The sequence below is a fragment of the Carcharhinus amblyrhynchos genome, chromosome 26, assembly GCF_965287045.1.
Source record: "Carcharhinus amblyrhynchos chromosome 26, sCarAmb.v2.hapA, whole genome shotgun sequence".
NCBI classification, from domain to species: Eukaryota; Metazoa; Chordata; class Chondrichthyes; order Carcharhiniformes; family Carcharhinidae; genus Carcharhinus; species Carcharhinus amblyrhynchos.
This window is the reverse complement of record NC_137349.1, coordinates 8,402,637-8,427,399: the sequence shown is the minus strand read 5'-3', so window position 1 is coordinate 8,427,399 and position 24,763 is coordinate 8,402,637. Positions and strand designations below refer to the sequence as shown.

Below are 24,763 nucleotides of genomic sequence, written 5' to 3'. Positions count from 1 at the left end.
GTGTGACTATGACCTGGGAGTGTTTGATGATGACGACACTTTTTTTCCCCCAAAATCAATCAATATGGGTGGCATGGTGGTGCAGTGGTTAGCACTGCAGCCTCACAGCACCAGGGACCTGGGTTCAATTCCAGCTTTGGGTCACTGTCTGTGTGGAGTTTGCACATTGTCCCCGTGCCTGCGTGGGTTTCCTCCGGGTGCTCCGGTTTCCTCCCACAGTCCAGATGAGTGCAGATTAGGTGAACTGGCCATGCTCAATTGCCCCTTAGTGTCAGGGGGATTAGCAGGGTAAATACGTGGGGCTACAGGGATGGGGCCTGATTGAGGGATTGTTGTCTCTACATATTTGATGGGCCAATGGCCTCTTTCTGCACTGTGGGGATTCTAACATTCAATGAATTCTCTCCCCAGCACTCTGCATTTTGACCTTAAGCAGGAGAATGTTTAAGAAAAACAAACCAAAGTAATGGTTATGATAAAGAATGTTTGAATCACACTGCTTACCGTACCATAAAACACGGATGGCGGGTCATGGAAGAAGGGGTAATCTGTGATGAAGAGCAGGTAGGTGCTGTAAGACCAAGAGGCCGTGTAGAAAATCAGCTTCCACGCACTCTCCGGCATCTTGGCAGCATCTCTGGGCGGCAGGTCACACCAGTGGGCCAAAGGCTAAAAGACACAGGGAGAGAGAGAGAGAGAAAGAAATAGCAATGTCACCACTCCAGTTCAGAAGCAGATCACTAACTCAAGCATTGGTTACTCTGGGTCATTGCTGCTCCGAACCCACAACCGTTCCTCGGTACAGTTCCTGATACAGGATCAGGTCCTCACAAAGCAGGTAAATCCGATGTTCCCACAGGTAAATCCGATGTTCAGGGACTGGGGAGGCCTTGGAGGAGTTTGCAAACACAAATGAGAATTTGAAAATTGAGGTGTTGCTTAACTGGGAGCCAATGTAGATCAGTAAGCACAGGGGTGACAGGTAAGGATAGGAGGCAGTGTAAGTTAGGACACAGGCAGCAGAGTTTCGGATAATCTCAAGCTTACAGAGACTGGCAAGGCTTGTGTTGGAATAATGAAGTCTAGAGATAACAAAGGGATGGATGAAGACTCCGCTCAACGAACTGAGACACGGATGATGAGACGGACGTCTCACGTGTCTTAGCGATGGAGCGGGGTTTTATTAAATTCATTTACGGGGTGTGGGTGTTGCGGGGGGTATTTATTATCCATCCCTAAATGCCTTCGAGAAGGTGGTGGTGGTGAGCTGCATCCTTGAACCATTACAATCCATGTGGTGCAGGTACACCCACAGTGCTGTTAGGGAGGGAATTCCAGAACTTTGACCCAGCGACAGTGAAGGAATGGTGATAGAAATAAGAGTCGGGATGGTGAATGACTAGGAGGGGAACATCCAGGTGGTGGTATTCTTTTATCTTTCTAGATGGTAGAGCTCGTGGGTTTGGAAGATGCTGTCTAAAGAACCTTGCTGAGTTTCTGCAGTGCATCTTGTAGATGGTAGAACAAAGAACAGTACAAGACAAGAACAGGCCCTTCAGCCTACCAAGTCTGTGCTGGCACAGATGCCTCTGTAATCTAATATTTTCTTGCCTCTACCTGGTCCATATCCCTCTGTTCCCTGCCTATTCGTGTATCTATCCAGATACCTCTTGAATGTTGTTATAGAATCTGCTTCCACCACCTCCTCCAGTAGCACGTTCCAGGTATTCACCACCCTGTGTGAAAAACTTACCCCTTACATCTCTTTTAAACATCCCCCTCTCTCAATTTCAAGAGTAACTGACTCTTCGACCCTGGGGAAAAAACTCTGACTATCCACTCTATCCAATCCTGTCATTATTTGTAAACTTCTATCAGGGACACCCCCCCTCCCCTCCCCTCCCCACCCCCACCCCCCCAACCACACCACCACCCCCCCCCACCCCCCCCACCCCACCCACCCCCCCCACCACCACCACCACCACCACCCCCCCCCCACCCCCCCACCCCCCCCACCACCACCCCCCCCACCACCACCCCCCCACCACCACCACCCCCCCCCCCCACCACCACCCCCCCCCCACCCCCCCCACCACCACCCCCCCCCCACCACCACCACCCCCCCACCCCCCCCCACCACCACCCCCCCCCCACCACCACCACCCCCCCCCCACCACCACCCCCCCCCCACCCCCCCCACCACCACCCCCCCCCACCCCCCCCCCCCACCACCACCCCCCCCCCACCCCCCCACCACCACCCCCCCCCACCCCCCCCACCACCACCCCCCCCCCCACCACCACCCCCCCCCCACCCCCCCCACCACCACCCCCCCCCCCACCACCACCCCCCCCCCACCCCCCCCCACCACCACCCCCCCCCCACCCCCCCCACCACCACCCCCCCCCCCACCCCCCCCACCACCACCCCCCCCCCCACCCCCCCCACCACCACCCCCCCCCACCACCACCCCCCCCACCCCCCACCACCACCACCCCCCCACCACCACCCCCCCCCCCACCCCCACCCCCCCACCACCCCCCACCCCCACCCCCCACCCCCACCCCCCCACCACCCCCACCCCCCCCCCCCCACCACCACCCCCCACCACCACCCCCCCCCCCACCCCCCCCCCACCACCACCCCCCCACCACCACCCCCCCCCCCACCCCCCCCCCCACCCCCCCCCCCCACCACCACCCCCCCACCACCACCACCACCCCACCCCCACCACCCCACCCCCACCACCCCACCCCCACCACCCCACCCCCACCACCCCACCACCCCACCCCACCCCCACCACCCCACCCCACCCCCCCCACCACCCCCACCACCACCCCCCCCCACCACCCCACCCCACCCCACCCCCCCCACCACCACCCCCCCCACCACCCCACCCCACCCCACCCCCCCCCACCACCACCCCCCCCACCACCCCCCCACCACCACCCCCCACCCCCACCCCCCAATGAAAACAATCCAAGTTTGTTCGACCTTTCTTCATTGTCCATATCCTCCAAAGCTGGTCGATCTCTTCTGCCCCCTTTCCAATGCATTTATTGGATATAATATTAGGCAAATGGCTTAACTTTCTTCAAAAATACATAAAAAATGAACCCAGTTACAAAAATGTCACAAATTAACTATTTAAAGAACGCGATCTTCCAAATCGCATCATCAAACCGGTACACACGGCTGCCACTGTTTGTTGGTGGAGGAAGTAGTGAATGTTTGTGGATGGGGTGCAGTGCCAATCAAGCAGGTTGCTTTGTCCTGGTTGAGCTTCTTGAGCGTTGCTGGAGCTGCAGTCATCCAGACACGTGAGGAGTATTCCATCACACTCCTGACTTGTAGATGGTGAACAGTGAGTGACTCAATACAGGATTCCCAGTGTCTTGACCTGCAATTATAGCCAGAGTATGGCTAGTCCAGTTCAGTTTTTCCCAGGATGTTGATAATGGGAGATTCAGTGACGGCAGAGAGCGATGGTTCCGATTCTCTCTAGTTGGGGATGCAATTGGAAGCTCATCTTGGGGTCAAACCAGACACCAAGACTCTGAACAGTTTCGTTCAGCCTCGGATTTGCTGGAGAGATGGACGGACTCAGTGAAAAGGAGCAAACATAATGGCTTCAGTCTTGCCAATGTTTATGATGGTGTCACTTGAGAGGCAGCATGTAGGCGAGAAATGGGAGGGGGACCTTGGACAGATCCTTGGGGAACACCCACAGTGCAGAAGAAGGAGGCCATTCAACCCATTGTGCATATGCCAACTCTTTGAAAGAGCAATCCAATTAATTCCACTCCCTGGCTCCAACCCCGACAGCTGGGATAATATCTCCCCCTCCAATGTGCGGAGGAGGGGGGTTGGCTTAATCAGTAAGATCCTGACAATTTGATAAGGATATATTATTAGGTAAATGGTTCAATTTTCTTTAAAGATATATAAAAAATGAACCCAGTTACAAAAATGTCACAAATTAAATATTTAAAGAATTTGTCAAATGCAGTGGGGAAGTTGAATGGGGTGTGAGGAGGAGTGGGAATAGATTAAATTCTTATTGAGCTGATGTAGATGCAGTACTCCCACACAGAAAAGCTCAGCAGAAACTGGAGAATTTTCACTGCACCCTGCATCTGGAGACCAGAGGAGGTACCGTTTCAAGGGTGACTGGAATTTTCACCACCAGCCCTCTCCCAAACCTTACCCACACCCTCCAGACACCCATTCTTTGAGTTTGAACCTCAATGATATGCGCACTATTCAACTGTGGGAGCGTCACGACAGACTCCCGATCCCCACGTCTACAGAAGTAGACATTCCAGCAGCAGGCAGTCACCAAATCAGGAGTGGGAATCCTGATTCTTTAAGGCACTGAGGGTACTTGAAGTTTCTCCATCACTATCCTGATTGAGATCAGCAGATTTAGCACAATCCTGGATTCCAGCTAGGTGCACAAAATTACCAGACGCAACATCTAGGTTTTGCCCTCATTTTGGAAAAGCAATCAGATAAATCATATCCAAATTTTACCTGAGGACACAGTTACTCAGTACGTTACAGCAATGCGTCCATTTCTACGGACAGCTCATAGCCTCACTTTTCTCTTTCCCAGGCCCCAGATCTCCACCCACCTAACGCTTTATATTAACGGGTGCCTGCTGCGCCGCGGGAGGTCGCATTTTGCCTCAGAGTCAGAGGGTTGAGAGTTCAGGTCTCCCTTCAGAGATCTAAAGATAAAGAGAACTCAAGGCTGGCACTCCAGCGCAGCACTGAGGGAGGGCCACACTGTTGTAGGTGCCACCTTTCAGATCCGACATTGAACCAAAGTCCCATGTGCCCTCTCAGGTGGGCACAGAAGATTTGATTACATTGGACAGAATTTAATGGCGAGTAGTTGAGGGGTGTGTGTGTGTGTGTGTGTGTGTGTGTGTGTCTGCCTGTGTGGGGGGGCGGATTTAATCTGGCTGGAGGGCAGTGGGAGGGGATCTGGCTGCCTTCGCACTTCCACTACAATCCAATCTGTGGTGGCAGGGTCCACGGACGGCCTACCCACCCTGTTGCCAGTTGAGACCCTTTAAGTGGGCCATCAATGCCCATTTAAGAGCCTCATTTGCCACCACTGGTAGAAACCCAGGACAAGAAGCTGGCTCATATGACTAGTAATCCAGAGACCCAGGCTCGTACACTGGAGGCATGGGTTCAAATCCCACCATGGCAGCTGGAGGAATTTAAACTCCATTCATAAAATCTGGAACGCGAAGCTGATCTAAATGATGGTGACTACGACAGGGTAATTGCAAAAACCCAGCCGGGTCACTGATGTCCTTTAGGGAAGGAAATCTGCCGTTCTTATCTGGTCTGGCCTACGTGTGACTCCAGAGGCACAGCAATGGGATTAACTCTTAACTACCCCTCTGAAATGGCTGAGCAAGCCAGAGAATCCTACCTTGCAGGAGAAGGCCATTCAGCCCATCTGCACCGATCACAATCCCACCCAGGCTCAATCCCCAGGACGCCATGTATTCACCCTAGCCAGTCCCCCAGACACTAAGGGGCATGGCCAATCCATCCAACTCGCACACCTTTGGAGTGAGGGAGGAAACCGGAACACCCGGAGGAAACCCACACAGACACGGGGAGAACGTGCAAACTCCATACAGACAATGATCGGAGGCCAGAATTAAACCCGGGTCCCTAGTGCTGCGAGGCAGCAGTGCTAACCACTGTGCCACCTCTAGCAACGTGGCTGAAATGGCCAAGTGAGCCACTCAGCTCGACGGCAATTAGGAATGGATGATTAATGCTGTCCCACCCACATCCCCTGAATAAGTATTAAAAAAAATAAGCATGGAAGGGGGAGAATGGGGCTCAGGGAGTTTCAACCTTCTGATAACAGGGATTGTGACATTACCAGAACTGCCTTGAAACACTCCCCTGGCTCAGGGCATTACTTGGACTAAATTTCTGCACAGTCTGACTGGCTGGTATTGATAGCTAGGTGGCCATGTACAATCCTTGTGGCATTAATGGTTGTAATGCATCAGCACTGACAGCAAGTCAGCAAAAATACACAGAACTGCGTAGCTTTTTATACCGTGCATGTAAAGATAGGCTGAGTGACCATGCGTGGAATCATTTAAAAATAATTACTGGGCCTAATTTTAAAACAGTCAGCTTCTCACTCTGACTCACCCTCTCCCACCTCTGAGTCACAAAGGTTAAACATAGAAAATGGGAGCAAGGAGTAGGCCATTTGGCCCTTCGAGCCTGTACCAGCATTCAGTATGATCACGGCAGATCATGCACTTCCAATATGCCACTCCCACTCTCTCTCCATTCCCCTTCATCCCTTTAGTCACAAGGGCCACGTGCAGCTCCCTCTTGAACATATCTAACGAACTGATCGCAACAGTTTTCTGTGGTTGAGAATTTCACAGGTTGACATCTCTCTTCCTTATCTCAGTCCTGAGTGGTTTACCCCTTATCTTAGACTGTGACCTCTAATTCTGGCCTTCCCAACGTTGGGAACATTCTTCCTGCATCTAGCCTGTCCAGTCCCATCAGGATTTTATATGTTTCTATGAGATCCCCTCCCATTCTTCTAAATTCCAATGAGTACAAACCCCAATCGATTCAGCCTCTCTTCACATGTCAGTCCTGCCATTCCAGGAATCAGTCTGGTGAACCTTTGCTGAACTCCCTCAATAACAAGAATGTCCTTCCTCAGACGAGGAGATGAAAACTACACACAATACTCAAAGTGTGGTCTCAGCAAGGCCCTGTTTAACGGCAGCAAGAAACCCCAACTCCTGCACTCAAATCATCTTGCTACGAAGGTAGGCCATTAGCTTTCCTCACTGCCTGCTATATCTGCAGGCCAACCTTCAGCGACCGTTCCATTCTGACAGCCAGATCATCTTCCCTTTTCCTTAAGCTGCTGCCATTCAGATGATAATCTTCTTTCCTGCTTTTGCCGCCAAAGTGGATAACCTCATATTTATCCACACTGTATTGCATTTGCCAAGTATTTTCCCACTCAGCCAGCCTGTCCAAGTCACCCTGAAGCCTCTTGGCATCCTCCTCACAGCACACGCTGCCAGCCAGCTTAATGCCATCTGCAAATTTGGAGATATTGCATTCAATTCCTTCATCTAAAATCAGTAATGTATGCTGTGAATAGCTCGGGGTCCCAGCACTGAACCTTTGGGTATCGCACTAGTCATTGCCTGCCACTTTGAAAAGGACCCATTTATTCCCACTCTCTGCTTCCTGTCTGCCAGTCAGATTTCCATCCACATCATTACATTGTCCCCAATACTATGAGCTTTAATTTTGCTCTAAGCTCTTGTTATGAGAGTTCAAGCCTCACACCGGAGATTGGCACTTCAGACCCGCACTGAAGGAATGCTGTAGTGGCAGAGGTGCCCTCGTTTGCTTGAGATGGTAAATGGCTGGATCTGCACCATGTGATTGGCTCCGATGTTGCCTGGGAAACTCCCACGTTACAAAAACACACAACAGGGCAAATAACGGCAGGGTCCACCCCTCACTGGAGCAGAGTCCCGGACCCGATTCCCAGTCAAAGCACCATCAACACGAGTGCAGCAACTAGTCAAGGTGGCAGCCCCAGGTTCTCCCAGCCACTTTGTGGTGAATGTGTGGAATTCACTACCACAGTTGAGGCCAAAACGTAGTCTGATATCAAGAAGAAATTAGATATAGCTCTTGGGGCTGAAGAGATCCAGGGATATGGGGGGGGAGTGGGGGTGGAAAATCAGGATATTGAATTTGATTATCATAATGAATGCCGGAGCAGGCTCGATGGGCTGAATGGCCTACTCCTACTTCTAGTTTCTCTAACTGGAGATGGGGCATGAGCGCCAGCCTGATTAACGTTAATCAAATCTCAGGTTAAATAAAAATATTGCTAAGGAATTCACTTTGAGAAGAATTAATTTCCTTCTGAATGAGAAGCTGTAAATCTCCTTAAAATCTGTAGTGTTTTAAAGAGCTGACTCTGAACAGACTCGTATTTATATTGCCTCTTTCGTGACTTTCCAAATTGCCTTGCAGCCAATCGAGTATGCTTGCTGGCAGCCAATTTATACACAGCAAGCTCCCACAAAAGACAGTGTGATAAATGACTGGATCATCTGTTTTAACCATGCTGGATGAGGGTTAAATATTGACCAGGACACTGAGAAGATCTCCCCTGGTGTCTTTTTTTTAAAATAATGCCATGAAGTATTTTACCCTCACCAGGGGAGGGCAGAGCAGGTTTCAGTTTAACATACAGAAGCGGAAAGTGCTAGAAAGTCTCAGCAGGTCTGAAAGCACCTGTGGGGAGAGAATACAGCCAATGTTTCGAGTCTAGATGACCCTTCGTCTGACAGGTCATCTAGACTTGAGATATTGGCTCTATTCTCTACCCACAGATGCTGTCAGACCTGCTGAGACTTTCCAGACTTTTCTATTTTTGTTTCAGATTCCAGCATCCGCAGAATTTCAGTTTAACATCTCAATCAAAAGACAGCGCCTCCAACAGTACAGAACTCCCTCAGTCCTATGCTAAAGAAAACACAACTCACTTCTATCCAAAGTCTTGTGTGCCCTGTCATTCATCCTTCCCTGTTGAAAAAACACACCATAAGAATCGTACAGTGCAGAAGGAGGCCATTTGGCCCATCGCGTCTGCACCTACCACAATCCCACCCAGGCCCTATCCCCACAACCCCATGTATTTACCCTAACCAGACTCCCTGACATTAAGGGGCAATTTAGCATGGCCAATCCACCTAACCCGCACATCTTTGGACTGTGAGATTCTATGATCCCTACATATCCATCACACTCCATCCTGTCTGTTACACACATCCTTTATTGAAGTGTCCTTTATTCACAGGATCCAAGATTGCAAAGCTCAGAAAGTCCTGCCAGATGTGTATCAAGATCCAACACACCTTCAGGACCCATTGTGCGATCAGAATATCTTTCATCTTATCCCAGGAGGGATCCCTTTCAACTTCAAAGAATTTCTACATGAAAGGCACTAGCTGCCTTTGAATTAAAATTAGTGATCTGATATTTAGTATAAATGAGAAGTTGGGCATTTGTACACTTTACCTCCAGTCTAAACTGATGTTATAGTTTGTTGTTTATGAATGGGAAACATAAATTATTGGAATTCTTCTTCTTGATGTTTTACCCCAAGAAGGTCAACACCAGTGAAGCTGCTGAGTGTGCCGAGAGAGTTTGTTTATCCATGGTCCTCAGTGGTAACAACAACGTTAATACATGTAGGGAAGCACGTTAGCACAGTGGTTAGCACTACTGCCTCACAGCACCAGGGACCCGGATTCAATTCCCAGCTTGAGTCACTGTCTGCGCATAGTCTGCACATTCTCCCCGTGTCTGCATGGGTTTCCTCCCACAGTCCGAAAGACATGCTGGTTAAGTGCATTAGCCATGCTAAATTCTCCCTCAGTGTACCCAATAAGGCGCCAGAGAGGAACTTCTTCACTCAAAAGGGTGGTGAATCTCTGGAATTCTCTGCCCGTTGAAGTGGTGGAGGCTGCCTCGCTAAATATATTTAAGACGCGGGTTGATGGGTTTTTGATGAGAGAGGGGATTAAGGGTTATGGGGAGAGGGCGGGAATGTGGAACTGAGCCACGACAGATCAGCCATGATCTTATTGAATGGCGGGGCAGGCTCGAAGGGCTAGTTGGCCTACTCCTGCTCCTATTTCTTATGTTCTTATGTTAATGTAAGCCTACTTTAACAAGTCACAATATAAATAAATCTTGCAGGTCAGCCATGACTCTGATGGTAGCATCACATAATCTTCACAGTGCAAAAAGAGGCCATTCGGCCCATCGAGTCAGCACAGGCTCTCTGAAAGAGCACTCTACCAAGTCCCTTGCCTTATTCCCATCACCTTACACATTCTCTCTTTTCAGACAGCAATCCTATTCCATTTTGAATACCTTGATAATCCTGCTTCCTCCACCCTCTCAGGAAGCTCACTCTAGACTCCAGCCACCCTCTGGGTGAAAACATTTGCCCTCCCATCACTTTTATTCCTTTTGCCAATTATTTTGAATCTGTGCCCTCTAGTCATTGATGCTCGAGAGGGGACCGTTTCTCACAATTTACCGAGTCCACGTCCCTCAGGATCTGGAATACCTTTATCAAGTCTCCTCTCAATATTCTTGTCTCCAAGGATAGCAGACCCAACCTCTCCAATCCATCCTCTTAGCTCTTTAATCGAGAATCGTTCTTGTGAACTTCCTTCACCAATGCCTTCACTTCCTTCCTCAAGTATGGCTCCCAGAAATGGACGCAGTCTCCAGACGAAGCCTAACTAGTGTCTTACATAAAGAACAAAGAACAACACAGCACAGGAACAGGCCCTTCAGCCCTCCAAGCCTGCATCAATCATGTTGCCCGGACTAAACTAAAACCGTATACTTACAGAGCTTGTATCCTTCCATTCCCATCCTATTCATGTATGTCTAGTTGCACCTTAAATGCCGCTATAGTACCTGCTCCCACCGTCTCCCCAGGCAGCACGTTCCAGACATTCATCAACCTCGGTGTAAAAAAAAACTTGCCTCTAATTTGCACAAGCCTCTAAACTTTTCCCCACGCACCTTAAACCCATGTCTCCTAGTACTTGACTTTTTTACCCCAGGAAAGAGCATCTGATTATCCACTCTGTCCTTGCCACTCAACCTTGTAGAGATCTCATTGAGACGTATAAGATGATGAGTGGGATGGATAGGATAGAGGTGGAGAGACTCTTCCCGCTCAGAAAGGACACTAGGACTAGGGGGCACAGCCTCAAGATAAAGGGGGGTGCGGTTTAGAACGGAGTTGAGGAGGAACTTCTTCACTCAAAGGGTGGTGAATCTCTGGAATTCTCTGCCCGTTGAAGTGGTGGAGGCTGCCTTGCTAAATATTTTTAAGACGTGGGTTGATGGGTTTTTGATAAGAGAGGGGATTAAGGGTTATGGGGAGAGGGGAGGAATGTGGAACTGAGCCACAACAGATCAGCCATGATCTTATTGAATGGCGGGGCAGGCTCGAAGGGCTAGATGGCCTACTCCTGCTCCTATTTCTTATGTTCTTATGTTCTTTATCAGACCGCCCCTCAACCTCTGTGGTTCCAGTGAGAACAAATAGAGTTTATCCAACTTCTCCTCATAGCTAATAATTTTATTGTGTTTTCCTTACTCTTGTACTCAACAATCCTATTAATAAAGCATTTCCAAGTCTGAAGACCCAATTCAGAAACAGAGACAAACAAGGGAATCTCCATGAGATATGAATAACCTTATGATTCCATACACATCCTGCCATTACTTCTTTGACCAACTTTTGTGTTAACAATCCTCATTTGAAATTCCAATGTCCAGATTTGTAATGTTACATACCTATGGATTAGGTGGTTAGGCCATGTTAAATTGTCCCATGGTGTCAGGGGGACGAGCAGGATAAATGTGTGGGGTTACAGGGATAGGGTGAAATTGTTGTTGGTGCAGGCTCAATGGGCCAAATGGCCTCCTTCTGCACAATAGGGATTCTATTCTATATAAACCTGTTACTCTCCCACCAGTAGTCGCACTATAGCAACTGAGTTAAGCATCAGTTAACTCATCAGCTGATAGAAAGACACCTCTACCTCTTTGCTTCCCAAACAGTCAGAGGCTTGCCTGGACAGAGTGCTGTGGTTTTAAAACATATTACACCTGCACGTCCTGGTCCAGTCATCCATCCCCTTCACTCCAACCTCTTTTGAGATGAAGACAAACGTGAGACCGGAGTTGAATATAAAAACTAAGTTCAAAACGTACACCTCAACCATCATAATTCCTATTTTAAGAAATTACGATCAGGATCCAAAGACCAATGTAAAGTTAACTGGCAAAGGAGCTAAAGGGGTGAGAAGATCGTATTTTTAAACTCAGCGAGTTGTTATAATCTGGAATGCACGGCCCAGACAGTCGGCGGGGGGGGCAGATTTAATCATAATTCTGAAAAGGGGATTGGAAAGTGTAGGGGCCGTGGGGAAAGAGCAGTGGGGTGAGGCTAACTGGACTGCACTTCCAAAAGAGCTGACACAAGCATGATGGGCCAAATGGCCTGCTTCTCAACTGGTCAGTTTAAAGAGGAAAATGGCAAACAATTCATTTTCCTTCCTGTCATTGTTCACCCAGTCAAACCTGTCTTTGATGGATGTAGATTTGTGCATGTATATTAATAAATGTAAAGTGCAGAACTTAAATCTGTGCCCCCTCATTCTTGAGCCTTTCACAAGTGGGATCAGTTTCCCCCTATCTGCTCTGTCCAGGCTCCTCACGATTTACAACACTTATATAAAAATCTCCTCTCAACCTTTGCTGACATAAAGCATCTTCTGCTGAGGAGGATTCAAACCCTGGACAAAAACTTTTAGTCTGTGTACATATTGTACTCCTCAAATCAGGGAGAGAGTTGAAGCAGCTTTGGGCACAACTGTCAGGGATAAACCAGGAAAATTCAGGAATATCAGTGGCTCCAGCTGTGATAATCAGAATCCCTGAATTGGATGACTCTGTTTAAGGGACGCTCGATTGATTTATTTTCTTAGTGTTTTAAACAATATTCCAGTCCTGCTGTTTTTTTCCAATGAATTTCCTTACCATCCCAGAGTTTACAGCTTGCAATAACACTCCAAAAGCTCGACATAAGCACTCCGCTAAAATCAGCCTCACCAACAACATCTAACCTTCCACCACTGACACATCATGACTGCAGTGTGTACCATCTACAGAATACACTACAATAACACCACGGGTGGCACAGTGGTTAGCACGGCTGCCTCACAGCTCCAGGGACCCTGGTTCAATTCCCGGCTTGAGTCGCTGTCTGTGCAGAGTCTGCACGTTCTCCCTGTATTTGCGTGGCTTTCCCGTGGGTGCTCCGGTTTCCTCCCACAGTCCAAAGATGTACGGGTTAGATGGATTGGCCATGCTAAATTGCCCCTTAGTGTCAGGGGGACTTAGCTGGGTTTGTGGTCAGTGCAGACTCGATGGGCTGAATGGCCTCCTTCTGCACTGAAGGATTCTATGGTTCTCTATGAGCTAAAATTCTCTTAGCAGCAGCTCCCAAACCGTGACTCCTGCTACCTAACAGGGCAGGAGCAACAGATACATGGGAACACTAAAATTCAAGCACCCTCCTGATTTGGAATTACATCGCCGTTCCTTCCCTGTTCCTGTATTCCCTTCCTAACAGCAGTGTGGGTGTACTTACATCGCATGGATCACAGGCGTTCAAGAGGCAACTCAGGGATGGGCAACTCAGGGACAGCAACATCTTTAATATTTTTTAATTCTTTCCTCGGGGTTTGGGCATCGCTGGCTAGACTGGCATGGGTTGCCCATCACTAGTTGCCCCTGAGAAGGTGGTAGTGTGCCACCTTCTTGAACCGCAGCAGTCCATGTGGTGTTAGGGAGTGCTGTTAGGGAGGGAGTTCTAGGATTTTTCCCCAGCGGCAGTGAAGGAACGGTGTTATATTAGTCAGGATGATGTGTGACTTGGAGGGGAACTTGCAATGCGTGACATTCCCATGCGTCTGCTTGTCCTTCCAGGCAGTAAGGAGGTTGCAAGTTTGAAAGGTGCTATCAAAGGACCCCTGGTGAGTTAATAACAACATAACATAAGAAATAGGAGCAGGAGTAGGCCATCTAGCCCTTCGAGCCTGCCCCGCCATTCAATAAGATCATGGCTGATCTGAAGCGGATCAGTTCCACTTTCCCGCTTTCTCCCCATAACCCTTAATTCCCCTGTCTATCAGAAACCTATCTACCCGTGACTTAAATATATTTAGCGAGGCAGCCTCCACCACTTCAATGGGCAGAGAATTCCAGAGATTCACCACCCTTTGAGTGAAGAAGTTTCTCCTCATCTGATCTAAACTGCACCCCCCTTATCTTGAGGCTGTGCCGTCAAGTCCTACTGTCCTTTCTAAGCGGGAAGCATCTCTCTACCTCTACCCTATCTATCCCCTTTTTTAAGACGCGGGTTGATGGGTTTTTGATAAGAGAGGGGATTAAGGGTTATGGGGAGAGGGCGGGAATGTGGAACTGAGCCACGACAGATCAGCCATGATCTTATTGAATGGCGGGACAGGCTCGAAGGGCTAGATGGCCTACTCCTGTTCCTATTTCTTATGTTCTTATGTTGTCTTACGTCTCTATAAGATCCCCCCTCAGCCTTCTAAACTCCAAACTAGCTGGGTTTGTGGTCAGTGCAGACTCGATGGGCTGAATGGCCTCCTTCTGCACTGTCACAACGCATCTTATAGATGGTGCACACTTCTTCCAGCGCTGGAGCGCAGGGGCAACAATGAATGTTGAAGGATGGGAAGGCTGCGGCTGCTTTATCCTGGATGGTGTTGAGCTTCTTGAGTGTTGTTGGTGCCACACCTAACCAAACTAAGTGGAGAGTATTCCATCACACTCCTGACTTGTACACAGAATGTCCCTCAGTGTCCAGCAATGACCAGCTATGGTTTAAGCACAATCAGCCACACAGCCCCAGCGACCCTGCTTCTCGTGTTAATCCCACACAGCCAGACAATAATAGATTCCCAGTTTTCTGGGGCTGGAGAGAGATAATTGGCTTTCACGTTCGCTGGCTGTCCATCCTATCCAGCCCCGAATTTGTTCCTTTCGTGCTCGTAATCTTCTGTTTGTCTCCTGGATCCTGTTCACTTCAATCTTGGCCCTTTCCCTCCACTTTGTGATATTGGTTTGGCGCTGGTATTCGACTCATTACTTTCGTTCAGAGTTTCCTATTTATCATTTATCTCCTGGTCGGCTGTGGCTCAGTGACCTGGCCAACTTTTAACCCCACAACTGACATCACAAAAACCAATTATCTGGCCATTATCACACTGCAGTTTGTGAATCTTTTGTGCAAAAAAAATCGCTGCTGTTTTTCCCACGTTACAACTGACAACACTTTTTAAAAAGTACTTCATTAGCAGGGGTTATAAAAGGTGCTATCTAAATGCAAATTCTTTCTTTCTAAAATCACAGAATCCCTACAGTGCGGAGAGAGGTCGTTTGGCCCATCCAGCCAGCACTGACAACAATCCCAGTCAGGCCCTATCCCCATTACCCCACATATTTACCCTGCTAATCTCCTAAGGGGCAATTTCACACGGCCTATCAACCTAACCCACACATCTTTGGTCGGTAGGAGGAAATCGGAGCACCCAGAGGAAACTCATGCAGAGACGGGGAGAACATGCAGACTCTGCACAGATGAACACCCAAGACCATGGGAGGAAACCCACGCAGACACAGGGAGAGAACATGCAAACTCCACACAGACAGTGACCCAAGCCAGGAATCGAACCCAGGTCCCTGGCGCTGTGAGGCAGCAGTGCCGACCATTGTGCCACAGCGCCGCCCGTGTTTCATGCCTGGCTGTCTGAATTTGCTCTCAGGTTTCCAGCATTACTAACTCTACGTAGAGGTGTTTCGTTGGCTGGAGAGTGGCATGGTGGCAAGTGGTTAGCACTGCTGCCTCACAGCGCCAGGGACCCGGGTCCGATTGCTGGCTTGGGTCACTGTCTGTGTGGAGTTTGCATGTTCTCCCTGTGTCTGTGTGGGTTTCTCCGGGTGCTCCAGTTTCCTCCCACAGTCCAAAGATGTGCAGATTAGATTGATTGGCTATGCTAAATTGCCCCTTAGGGTTGGGGGTAGGTAGGGTAAATAAGTGGGGTTATGGGGATAAGGAATGTGTGGGTTTGTGTTCGGTAGACTCAATGGGCCGAATGGCCCTCTTCTGCACTGTAGGGATTCTATGAGTGCTGTTGGACAGGACAGGTCAGGTACAGTGTAAGTGCAAGTCTGTCTTTCCTTCACTTCTCAGGATGTGGGTGATGCTTCTAAAGCTGTATTTATTTGTGGCCAGTTCTTGCAAGTAGGTGATGGCTGCTGCAGTCTTCCTGCTCATGTTGGCTAAGGGGATAACTCCAGGACATTGACTCAGTAAAGCTGAAGGAGCAAATATTAACCCCAACTTAGTGCGGTGAGCATTGATGGGAATTTGGAGGTGGCAGAGTTCCCAAAATCCTGCTCCATTCTTCTCAAGTGGCCATCTCAGAACAGCAATGAGCTGTTGGAAGTTACTGCAGTGCGTTCTGTAGATCACAGACACTGCAACCACAGTGTGATGATGCTGAACAGCTCAGTAAAGGCACTTCTTAGTACAAGAGGAGTTTTTAAAGAAAATAGTTACTTTGGCTATTGTGGCTGTGTCAGTTCTCTGAAGCAGTCTGATACTTAATCTCTTACTCGATAACATATTAATTTTGATAGATTTAAAAATATGTGCTGTATTCTGTTTCCATCACTGTTCTTGGTTATAATCCAAACTCCACAGATCGTTAAAGAAGATTTTCTATCCAAGTTGCAATCCAACACCCTACAAGAGTTCCAGAAACCTCCAAAATCTCTGCATTCCTCTAATTCTGGCCTCTTGAACATCCTTGATCTTAAATCATCCCATTTTAACATCAGCGGTTTAAACTCTGGAATTCCCTCCCTAAACCTCTCCATCTTTTTTAAAATCTCGTTTTCCTTTAAGACACCTCTCTGAACAAGTCCTTGGTCAGCTGCTTTAATATCTCCTTCTGCAACTGCCTGTTTTATAATGCCCCCCCGAACCATCTTGGGGTGTCTGATTATATTAAAGACACTGTATAAATACATGTTGTTGTACACCGCAACGTCTAAAGAATGATTCACCAGCCAGTGGAAGTAGCTTGGCAGATCAAAACCTCTTAGAATTTAGGACACAGTTCTTTCTGATCTCCTCTTAACCTTCTTTGTCCTCATGAATATTCTGATTTTTCTGCAGCACCGACAGTGTCATTCTACAGACCAGAAAGCAGCTTCTGTGGCTCTCCATGGGAGTGACGGATCCTGGAGTAGTTTAGATTTAGCACAGTTTTCATGTCATATTTTTGATGCTGCACTTGTAAATCTTTTGTGAACTGTGCCAATCCTTGTTTCAGAGGGAGGGATGGGGCAGGCTCACAGCGGTGATTGATAAACTTGAGGATTTTGGACTCTGAGTGAGTGAGTGACAGAGAGGGCCAGCGCGGCACAGCACCAGACAGAAAGGGCCAGCGAAAGAAAGCGGGGAAAAAGGGAAAAGGAAAGAGACGAAGAGAAAATGAATGAAACGAGAGAGAGAGAGAGAGTGAGGCAGCATTTATACACTGCCTTAAGCACTTGAATGAACCAAAGTGTAGTCATTGCTGTAATATGGGAAACCGCAGCAGTTTGTACACAGCAAGATCCCACAAACAGTCTTTTAGAGAATGGGCAGATGATCTAGTTGATTATCAATGATAAGTTTCTAAGTCTTGGGCCACTGGCTGCAAATTGCCCAGTTATGGAATGAGCAGGAAACAAAGTTTGGTTTTGTGTTGTGTTCCAAAAATTGAAGATGGAGCCCATGAAGGAGTTAATTGAGTGCGATGCTGGATGACTGCTGCTACAGCCTGCCCACTGACAGTCAGTGTACAGGCCAAGAGCAGAGAAAATGGGCAGCAAAACAAAGTGGTTACTTGTTGTTGGAGGGGCCATCCTTAGCTGAAAGTAAATAAACCCACATCCTATTTTTTTCCAACGCATCAATGGGATACAAGTGTCACTCACAGGGCCAATATTTATTGCCCATCCCTAACTGCCCATGAAAATTTGGTGAGCTGCCTTTGTATACCGCTGCAATCCATGTGGCATACGGACAACCACAGTGCTGTTAGGGAAGGAGTTCTAGGATTTTGACCCAGTCGCAGTGAAGAATCATAGAATCCCTACACTGCAGGAGGCAGTCATTTGGCCCATTGAGCCTGCAACCATCACAATCCCACCCAGACCCTTGATGTATCCACATACAATTACCCTGCTAACTTCACTGATATTAATGGGCAATTTAGCCTGGCCAATCAACCTAACTCACAAATCTTTGAACTGTGGGACTGGAGCACCCGGAGGAAACCCACACAAACACGGGGAGAATGTGCAGACTCCAATAACATGACCAGTATCTGAGCGACCCAAGCCAGGAATTGAACTTGGGTCCCTGTGAGGCAGCAGTGCGAACCACTGTGCCACTGAACAGCAATGCAGTGCCAAGTCAGGACGGTGTGAGACTCGGAGGAAACACCACCACCACCTGCAAGTTCCCCATGTTTCCACTGCACTTGGCTCTTGAGGTCACATGGGAACTGCTGTCAAGGGAGGACTGGTGAGTTGCAACATTTGACCTGCCGATTGTGTGGCTTCAGGTGGATATTAAAGAGGTCACGGCTACTAACCGAAGCAGGGCTAGAAGCTCTTCCAGTGTCCTGGCCAACATTCTTCCCTCAACCAACATCACCCACAAAAAACTTGCCTTACTGCTGTCTATGGATGGTTGCTGATCAGAATAGCTGCCATAATTTCAAATGGAGCAAGAGTCTCTGCACTAGTGCATGGCCTACTCAAGGATGTTCCAACACACTGTGTGGATCAAGAGGTTCAGGTGGCATCATAAGACACACAAGAGCAAAGCTCAGTTTGTGAACATTTCCAATCCACCTCGCTGTTATTTTTACAAACACACGTTGGTTGCTGCCTTATTTCCCTGCTCACTGCTGCATAGTAACAGAGCCCATTGTGGATACACAGCCTGCAATGGCTTGTCTTCTGAAGTCTGAAGGAGGTCAGACAGTGGCTGGGGAAAGATTCCTCAGCGGGACAAGATTATATGACAGGAATCTCTGCCGACAACCGCCTACCAAAACTCCCCCATCAGTAATTTTGACAAGGACATTAGCAGATGGAGAGTCCCTAACACCAGGGAGAGACACAAACCCATTTTAACACATGGAGGAGCTACATGGGAAAGAATGAGATGCTCGAGAGGTTTACAAACACGGCAATGAGCGAATCTCAAAACCAAGAGGCCCATTTCTGATCCAGTATTCTGATCCACTTCAGATCAGCCATGATCTTATTGAATGGCTGGGCAGGCTCGAAGGGCTACATGGCCTACTCCTGCTCCTATTTCTTATGTTCTTATTTTATCCCAAACGCAATGAAATCTGCCCAAAATCTTCAATAAGAAGTCTGACAACACCAGGTTTAAGTCCAACCGATTTATTTGAAAGTAAAAATCGGTTGGACTTAAACCTGGTGTTGTCAGACTTCTTACTGTGTTTACCCCAGTCCAAAGCCAGCATCTCCACATCAGAATCTTCAACCCATTCTTTTGTATATAATAGGCACCAACCCTGGTCAAATACAATCCAAGTTTGTTACATTGCAGGTTATATTTTATACAATTATCCACAAATATATTAATTCAAAATCTAGATGCTTAAAAATCATACAGAGATAGATTGAATAGGCTTCATATGCATATAACAAGTTATCTATACAAAAATTAGAGAGGTGTAAGGAGAGGAGACAAAAAGAGTTGTAATAGATATATAAACACTGTATGAGATAGAGATAAAAGAACTGAGATTTGAGAGAGAATAGGCATGTCAGATATGAGTTGCAATGGTCAGTCTGTATGGATATATGGTCAGTCCCGCTTCCCCTCGGATCAGAGCGCATACACACACACACAGTTCACCAAATATATTAAAAGGGACGCAAACACTCACTCACAGACCTGGAAAAGGTAGCGCGAAGCAACCTTCCTCAGGAGGGTCCAGCCCACAGCACAGATCAGGAACAAAAGCCCCTCGGTGGCGGTGAGGGAGGCATTTTCCAGCAGGGTCCGTTTGGAGAGCTCAAAGCCGCAATCCTTACACTCCGCGATCGCTGTGTTGAGGCAGGAAAAGCTTTTGAGCAGCACCTCGCCATAGCCAGGCATCATCCTGACAACCTGCTTCCCAGCCACAGCCTCCATTTAACGCCAATATCCCCCAACAACAGCAATCCAGAGAAGGAATCGAGGGAAGCACCCCCACTGCACAAGGCGGGAGCCAGGAGAGAGAGGGGGGGGGTGGGGGGGAGGTACCTGCCCTTGTGTTCAAAAGGAAACAATGTATCTGATCTCCCAGCTTTTAAACAATGTTGATTATTTATTACTGGATACAAAGTATCTCCCGGGAATGTTGCAGTTTTGCTCCCCGCTAAATGGTTCATGTATCAAGTCTGCATCTTGATACAAATCCAAACCTCACACACAAAACAAAATCCAGCAACGGCCGAGAAATCCCCGCTTCATGAATTATTCGGGTTAATTAGCACGAATCGCCTTGCTCTTCAGGCTGGAGCAGAAGATTTCCGTTCAGAACTTGCTGGGACCCTCGCTCCTTTCTCTCTGCTCACTTTCCCCGGTCAATTTCAGCAGGAGAAATCCTCTCTCCAGCTCCTTCCTGTCCGCTGCAGCAGCGCCTCGGAAGACCCAGATTTTGACAAGTCTGATCACGTTTCTTTTCCCCCCCACCACCCCCTCCCGAAAAGCAGAATGAATCCTCCTTTACAATCTGCTCACGTTCAAATGGCACCAAGATCCGCCCACCGCAATAGAAACAGACGCAGCGACACTCAAGATCTGGAAAGCCATGTGACCCGTTCATTTTCCAGCCCTGAAATATCCTTCACCAATCCCCTCACACCACCCCCTGGATCCACGCCCTCCTCCATCGCACACACACTTAAAGGAAAAGCTGTGACAACTGACACAGATTCTGAGGAAGAGTTAGAATGGGTTTGAAACATTAACCCTGTTTCTGCCTCCACAGACCTGCTGAGCTTTTGCAGCATTCTTTGTTTTAAATAACTGGGAAGGCGCCTGGGGAGCCTGGACACTGTTCATCCCCCTCCCCTGGGGAGCCTGGACACTGTTCATCCCCCTCCCCTGGGGAGCCTGGACACTGTTCATCCCCCTCCCCTGGGGAGCCTGGACACTGTTGATTCTCCCTCCTCTGGGGAGCCTGGACCCTGTTCGTCCCCCCTCCTCTGGGGAGCCTGGACACTGTTGATCTCCCTCCCCTGGGGAGCCTTGACACTGTTGATTCCCCCTCCCCTGGGGAGCCTGGACACTGTTGATTCCCCCTCCCCTGGGGAGCCTGGACACTGTTGATTCCCCCTCCCCTGGGGAGCCTGGACACTGTTGATCCCCCTCCCCTGGGGAGCCTGGACACTGTTGATTCCCCCTCCTCTGGGGAGCCTGGACACTGTTGGTCCCTCTCCTCTGGGGAGCGTGGACACTGTTCCTCCCCCTCTCCCCTCTCCCCTTCCCCGTGGGAGTCTGCATCCTGTTCCTCCCCCTCTCCAGGGAGCCTGGCTACTTTTCCTGCCCCTTCCGGGGGGGGGGGGGGGCTACACATTCTGTTCCCCCCTCTCCTTGGGAGCCTCCACACTGTTCCCCATCCCCCTCCCCAGGGGAGGGGGGGGGGCTCCAACTGTCCCTCCCGTTCCCCTGGAGGCAGGGCCGGTCTCCAAGGCCAAGTCTTTTCTTTGTCAGCTTGTCGCCTGACCCTGTGCCTGAAGTCAGGGAAAACGGGGATGATAAGCAAAACATAAACTACTTGACCACAGCAGATGGAAGCTGATAGTGCAGCGCAGTGCTGAGGGAACGCTGCACTGTTCAAGGTGCTGTTTCGGGGATGAGATATTAAACTGAAGCTACACTAGCCTAGTCAGCTGTATGTAAAAGATTGCATGGTGATATTTGTAAGAAGAGCAGAAGAATTATCCCTAACATCCTGACCAGTATCATTTAAAAATAATACCGCTTATCATTGCTCTTGTGGGAGCTTTGCTGTGCACAGTGGTTAGCACTGCTACCTCAGAGCACCAGGGACCCGGGTTCAATTCCCAGCTTGAGTCACTGTCTGTCTGTCTGGAGTTTGCACATTCTCCCTGTGTCTGTGTGGGTTTCCTCCAGGTGCTCCGCTTTCCTCCTACAGTCCGAAAGATGTGCTGGTTAGGTGCATTGACCATGTTAAATTCTCCCTCAGCGTACAGGTGCCAGAGTGTGGCAACTTGGGGATTTTCACAGTTACTTCATTGCAGTGTTAATGTAAGCCTATTTGTGACTAATAAACAAACTTGAACATTGTGATTTTCTGTTTTTCTTTGTATATCTGTTTTGTGAGATAAAGGCTGGTGCAGTACTCTACATGTGTGGTCTACTAGCCAGAATCAAAATAAGTTTAATATACTTCCCTACATTAATTATATTTCCCTGGAAATGAATCCCGATACTTTGCTTGTAGCTTTGTTACCAATATTTCCAGCATTTTCTTTGGGCCTCCCTTCAGAGGTTTGCTTGATATTGATCCCTTAATCAACATGAGTGGGAGATACCAGAGTACCACTATTGAAAAATAGGATCTTTGAATTGAATCCCTACGGTGCAGAAGGAGGCCATTTGGTCCATCGAGTCTGCACCAACCACAATCCCACCCAGGCCCTATCCCTATAACCCTATTTATTTATCCTACACTAAGGGACAATTTAGCATGACCAATCAACCTAACCTGCATATCTTTGGACCGTGGGAGGAAACCGGAGCACCCGGAGGAAATCCACACAGAGACAGGAAGAATGTGTAAACTCCACACAAAGAACAAAGAAAATTACAGCACAGGAACAGGCCCTTCAGCCCTCCAAGCCTGCACCGACCATGCTGCCCGACTTAACTAAAGCCTCCTACCCTTCTGGGAAACATATCCCCATTCCCATCCTATTCATGTATTTGACAAGACGGTCTCCTAAAGATCACTATCGTATCTGCTTCCACTACCTCCCCCGGCAGCAAGTTCCAGGCACCCACTACCCTCTAAAAAAACTTGCCACGTACATCTCCTTTAAACCTTGCCCCTCTCACCTTAAACCTATATCCCCTAGTAATTGACTCTTCCACCCTGGGAAAAAGTTTCTGACTATCCACTCTGTCCACACTTCTCATTATCTTGCAGACTTCTTTCAGGCACAGACAGTGATCCAAGCCGGGAATCGAACCCGAGTCCCTGGCACTGTGAGGCAGCAGTGCTAACCACTGTGCCATAACAAAATAGTAACAAGTTGGGGTTATTTTCCTCTGGAGAAAATGAAGGGGTGCCCTGATAAAGATCTGTAATAAGGCAAATGTAGAGAAGATGTCAGGGATCCGGAACTGCATAGTTATCAATAAACCTAAGGAGGAATTCAGGAGGAATTTTTTACCCAGAGAGTGGTGAGAATGTGCAACTCACTACCACAGGGAATGGTCAAGGCAAACGGTATGAGTGTATTTAAAGAAGAACGAAATAGCTACATGAGGCAGAAAGAATAGAAGGATGTGGAGTTTGGCTGAGATGAAATAGGGAAGGAAAGCTGTGTGGAACATCAACATTGGGTCTATGTCTGTGTTATAACTTGGATGTAATTCTGTGAATTGCAGAAATTGCACTGCAAAAAAAGCTTTGGTTGAATAATAAAAATGAGGTGCAATCTTGCTTCATGTTATAATTCAGTAAATTAGATTGCAATTGTAATTCAATTGCAACCCTAGTATAGGGATCGGTGGGTGACTTTACAGATCACATGGATTGTATCCTGTTGGCCTCACTGCATATCTCCCTTCTGCTATGAGCAGGACTTGGTGATATGTGAACATGATAAGTTTGTAGAGGAGTGGCATCTTCTATTAAAAAAAATCTTGTTACTGTGTCATTCCCCACATTAACCATTCAGTTAGATTGACGGGTGTTGCAGTGATGTGGGTTTCTGAAGATCCATTAGGAATTGTCCAGAATCACTCGCAACTTTCACTGAGCTAATTTTCCCTCCTATTTATAAGCTTGTCAGTTTAGTTCAGTTGCTTCATTATTCAACTCTAAGGGAGAAGATTAGAGGTTCAAACTCCATTACAGATCTAATCATAGAATCCCTACAGTGCAGAAGAGGCCATTCTAGTATGCATCAACACTCTGACAGAGTATCTTTCCTCAGCCCTCTCCCTCACCCTATCCCTGTAACCCCACACATTTAGTGTGGCCAATCTTACAAGTCTTTGGACTGTGGGAGGAAACCCACACAGACACGAGGAGAACATGCAAACTCCATCCAGACAGTCACACAAGGCTGGAATTGAACCCAGGCTCCTGACGCCATGAGGCAGCAGTGCTAACCACTGTGCCACCCAGATCTAGGCTGCTACTTCAGTGTTGTCACTCAAGAGTGCTGCATTGTCAGAGGTGCTGGCTTTTGATTAGATGGATGGATGCCCAGGAGATTGATGATGAGGAGAAGGCAACTAGTGACCTGGGCAATATTTACCCCTCAACCAACACAAATTCAGTCATGGGAAAATGTGTGGAGTTATAGGGATAGATTGGGGGGAAGAGGGCTCGAGTAAGATGCTCTAGAGAATGGGTACAGTCAGGCTGAATGGCCTCCTTCTGCACTGTAGGGATTCTATAAGTTTCCCCCAGCGAGTGGATCAGCGACTAAAGGACAGATTTCAAATGATTGGCAAAAGAACTAAAAAGGAGGAAAATGAGAAGAGGATTATTAGATTCTGAAGCATGATCTGAAAGGGTTCTGGAACCTGTCTTAGGAGCTTTCAACTAAGCATATAGTAGAGTGCAACTGATTTGGAGGACTGAGAGGTGGAAGGGGAAGGGAGAGGGGGAAGAAAAGCAGAGATGTGAAAATAAATTAACAGCTTTCTCCACAGTGAGAGAGGGTGCGTGTGTGTGAGTGT

At 48.3% G+C, this 24,763-nt stretch overlaps 1 protein-coding gene across 3 annotated transcripts in view; it reads right to left on the bottom strand.

The window, feature by feature from the left end:
* cers1 (ceramide synthase 1) overlaps positions 1-20,544 on the bottom strand; it is a 41,398-nt gene extending 20,854 nt beyond the window's left edge. For 2 of the 3 annotated variants that reach the window (XM_080212756.1, XM_080212757.1), the window contains exons 1-2: positions 19,730-20,544; positions 510-669 (exon numbers count right to left, since the gene is read on the bottom strand). In XM_080212756.1, the coding sequence (XP_080068882.1) occupies positions 510-669; positions 19,730-19,969 (400 nt within the window). In that variant the 5' untranslated portion in view covers positions 19,970-20,544. Of the gene's footprint in view, positions 1-509; positions 670-19,721 lie in introns of all 3 variants that reach the window. The other variant, XM_080212759.1, reaches the window with a different exon arrangement.
* Between the last annotated feature and the right edge of the window lie 4,219 nt (positions 20,545-24,763).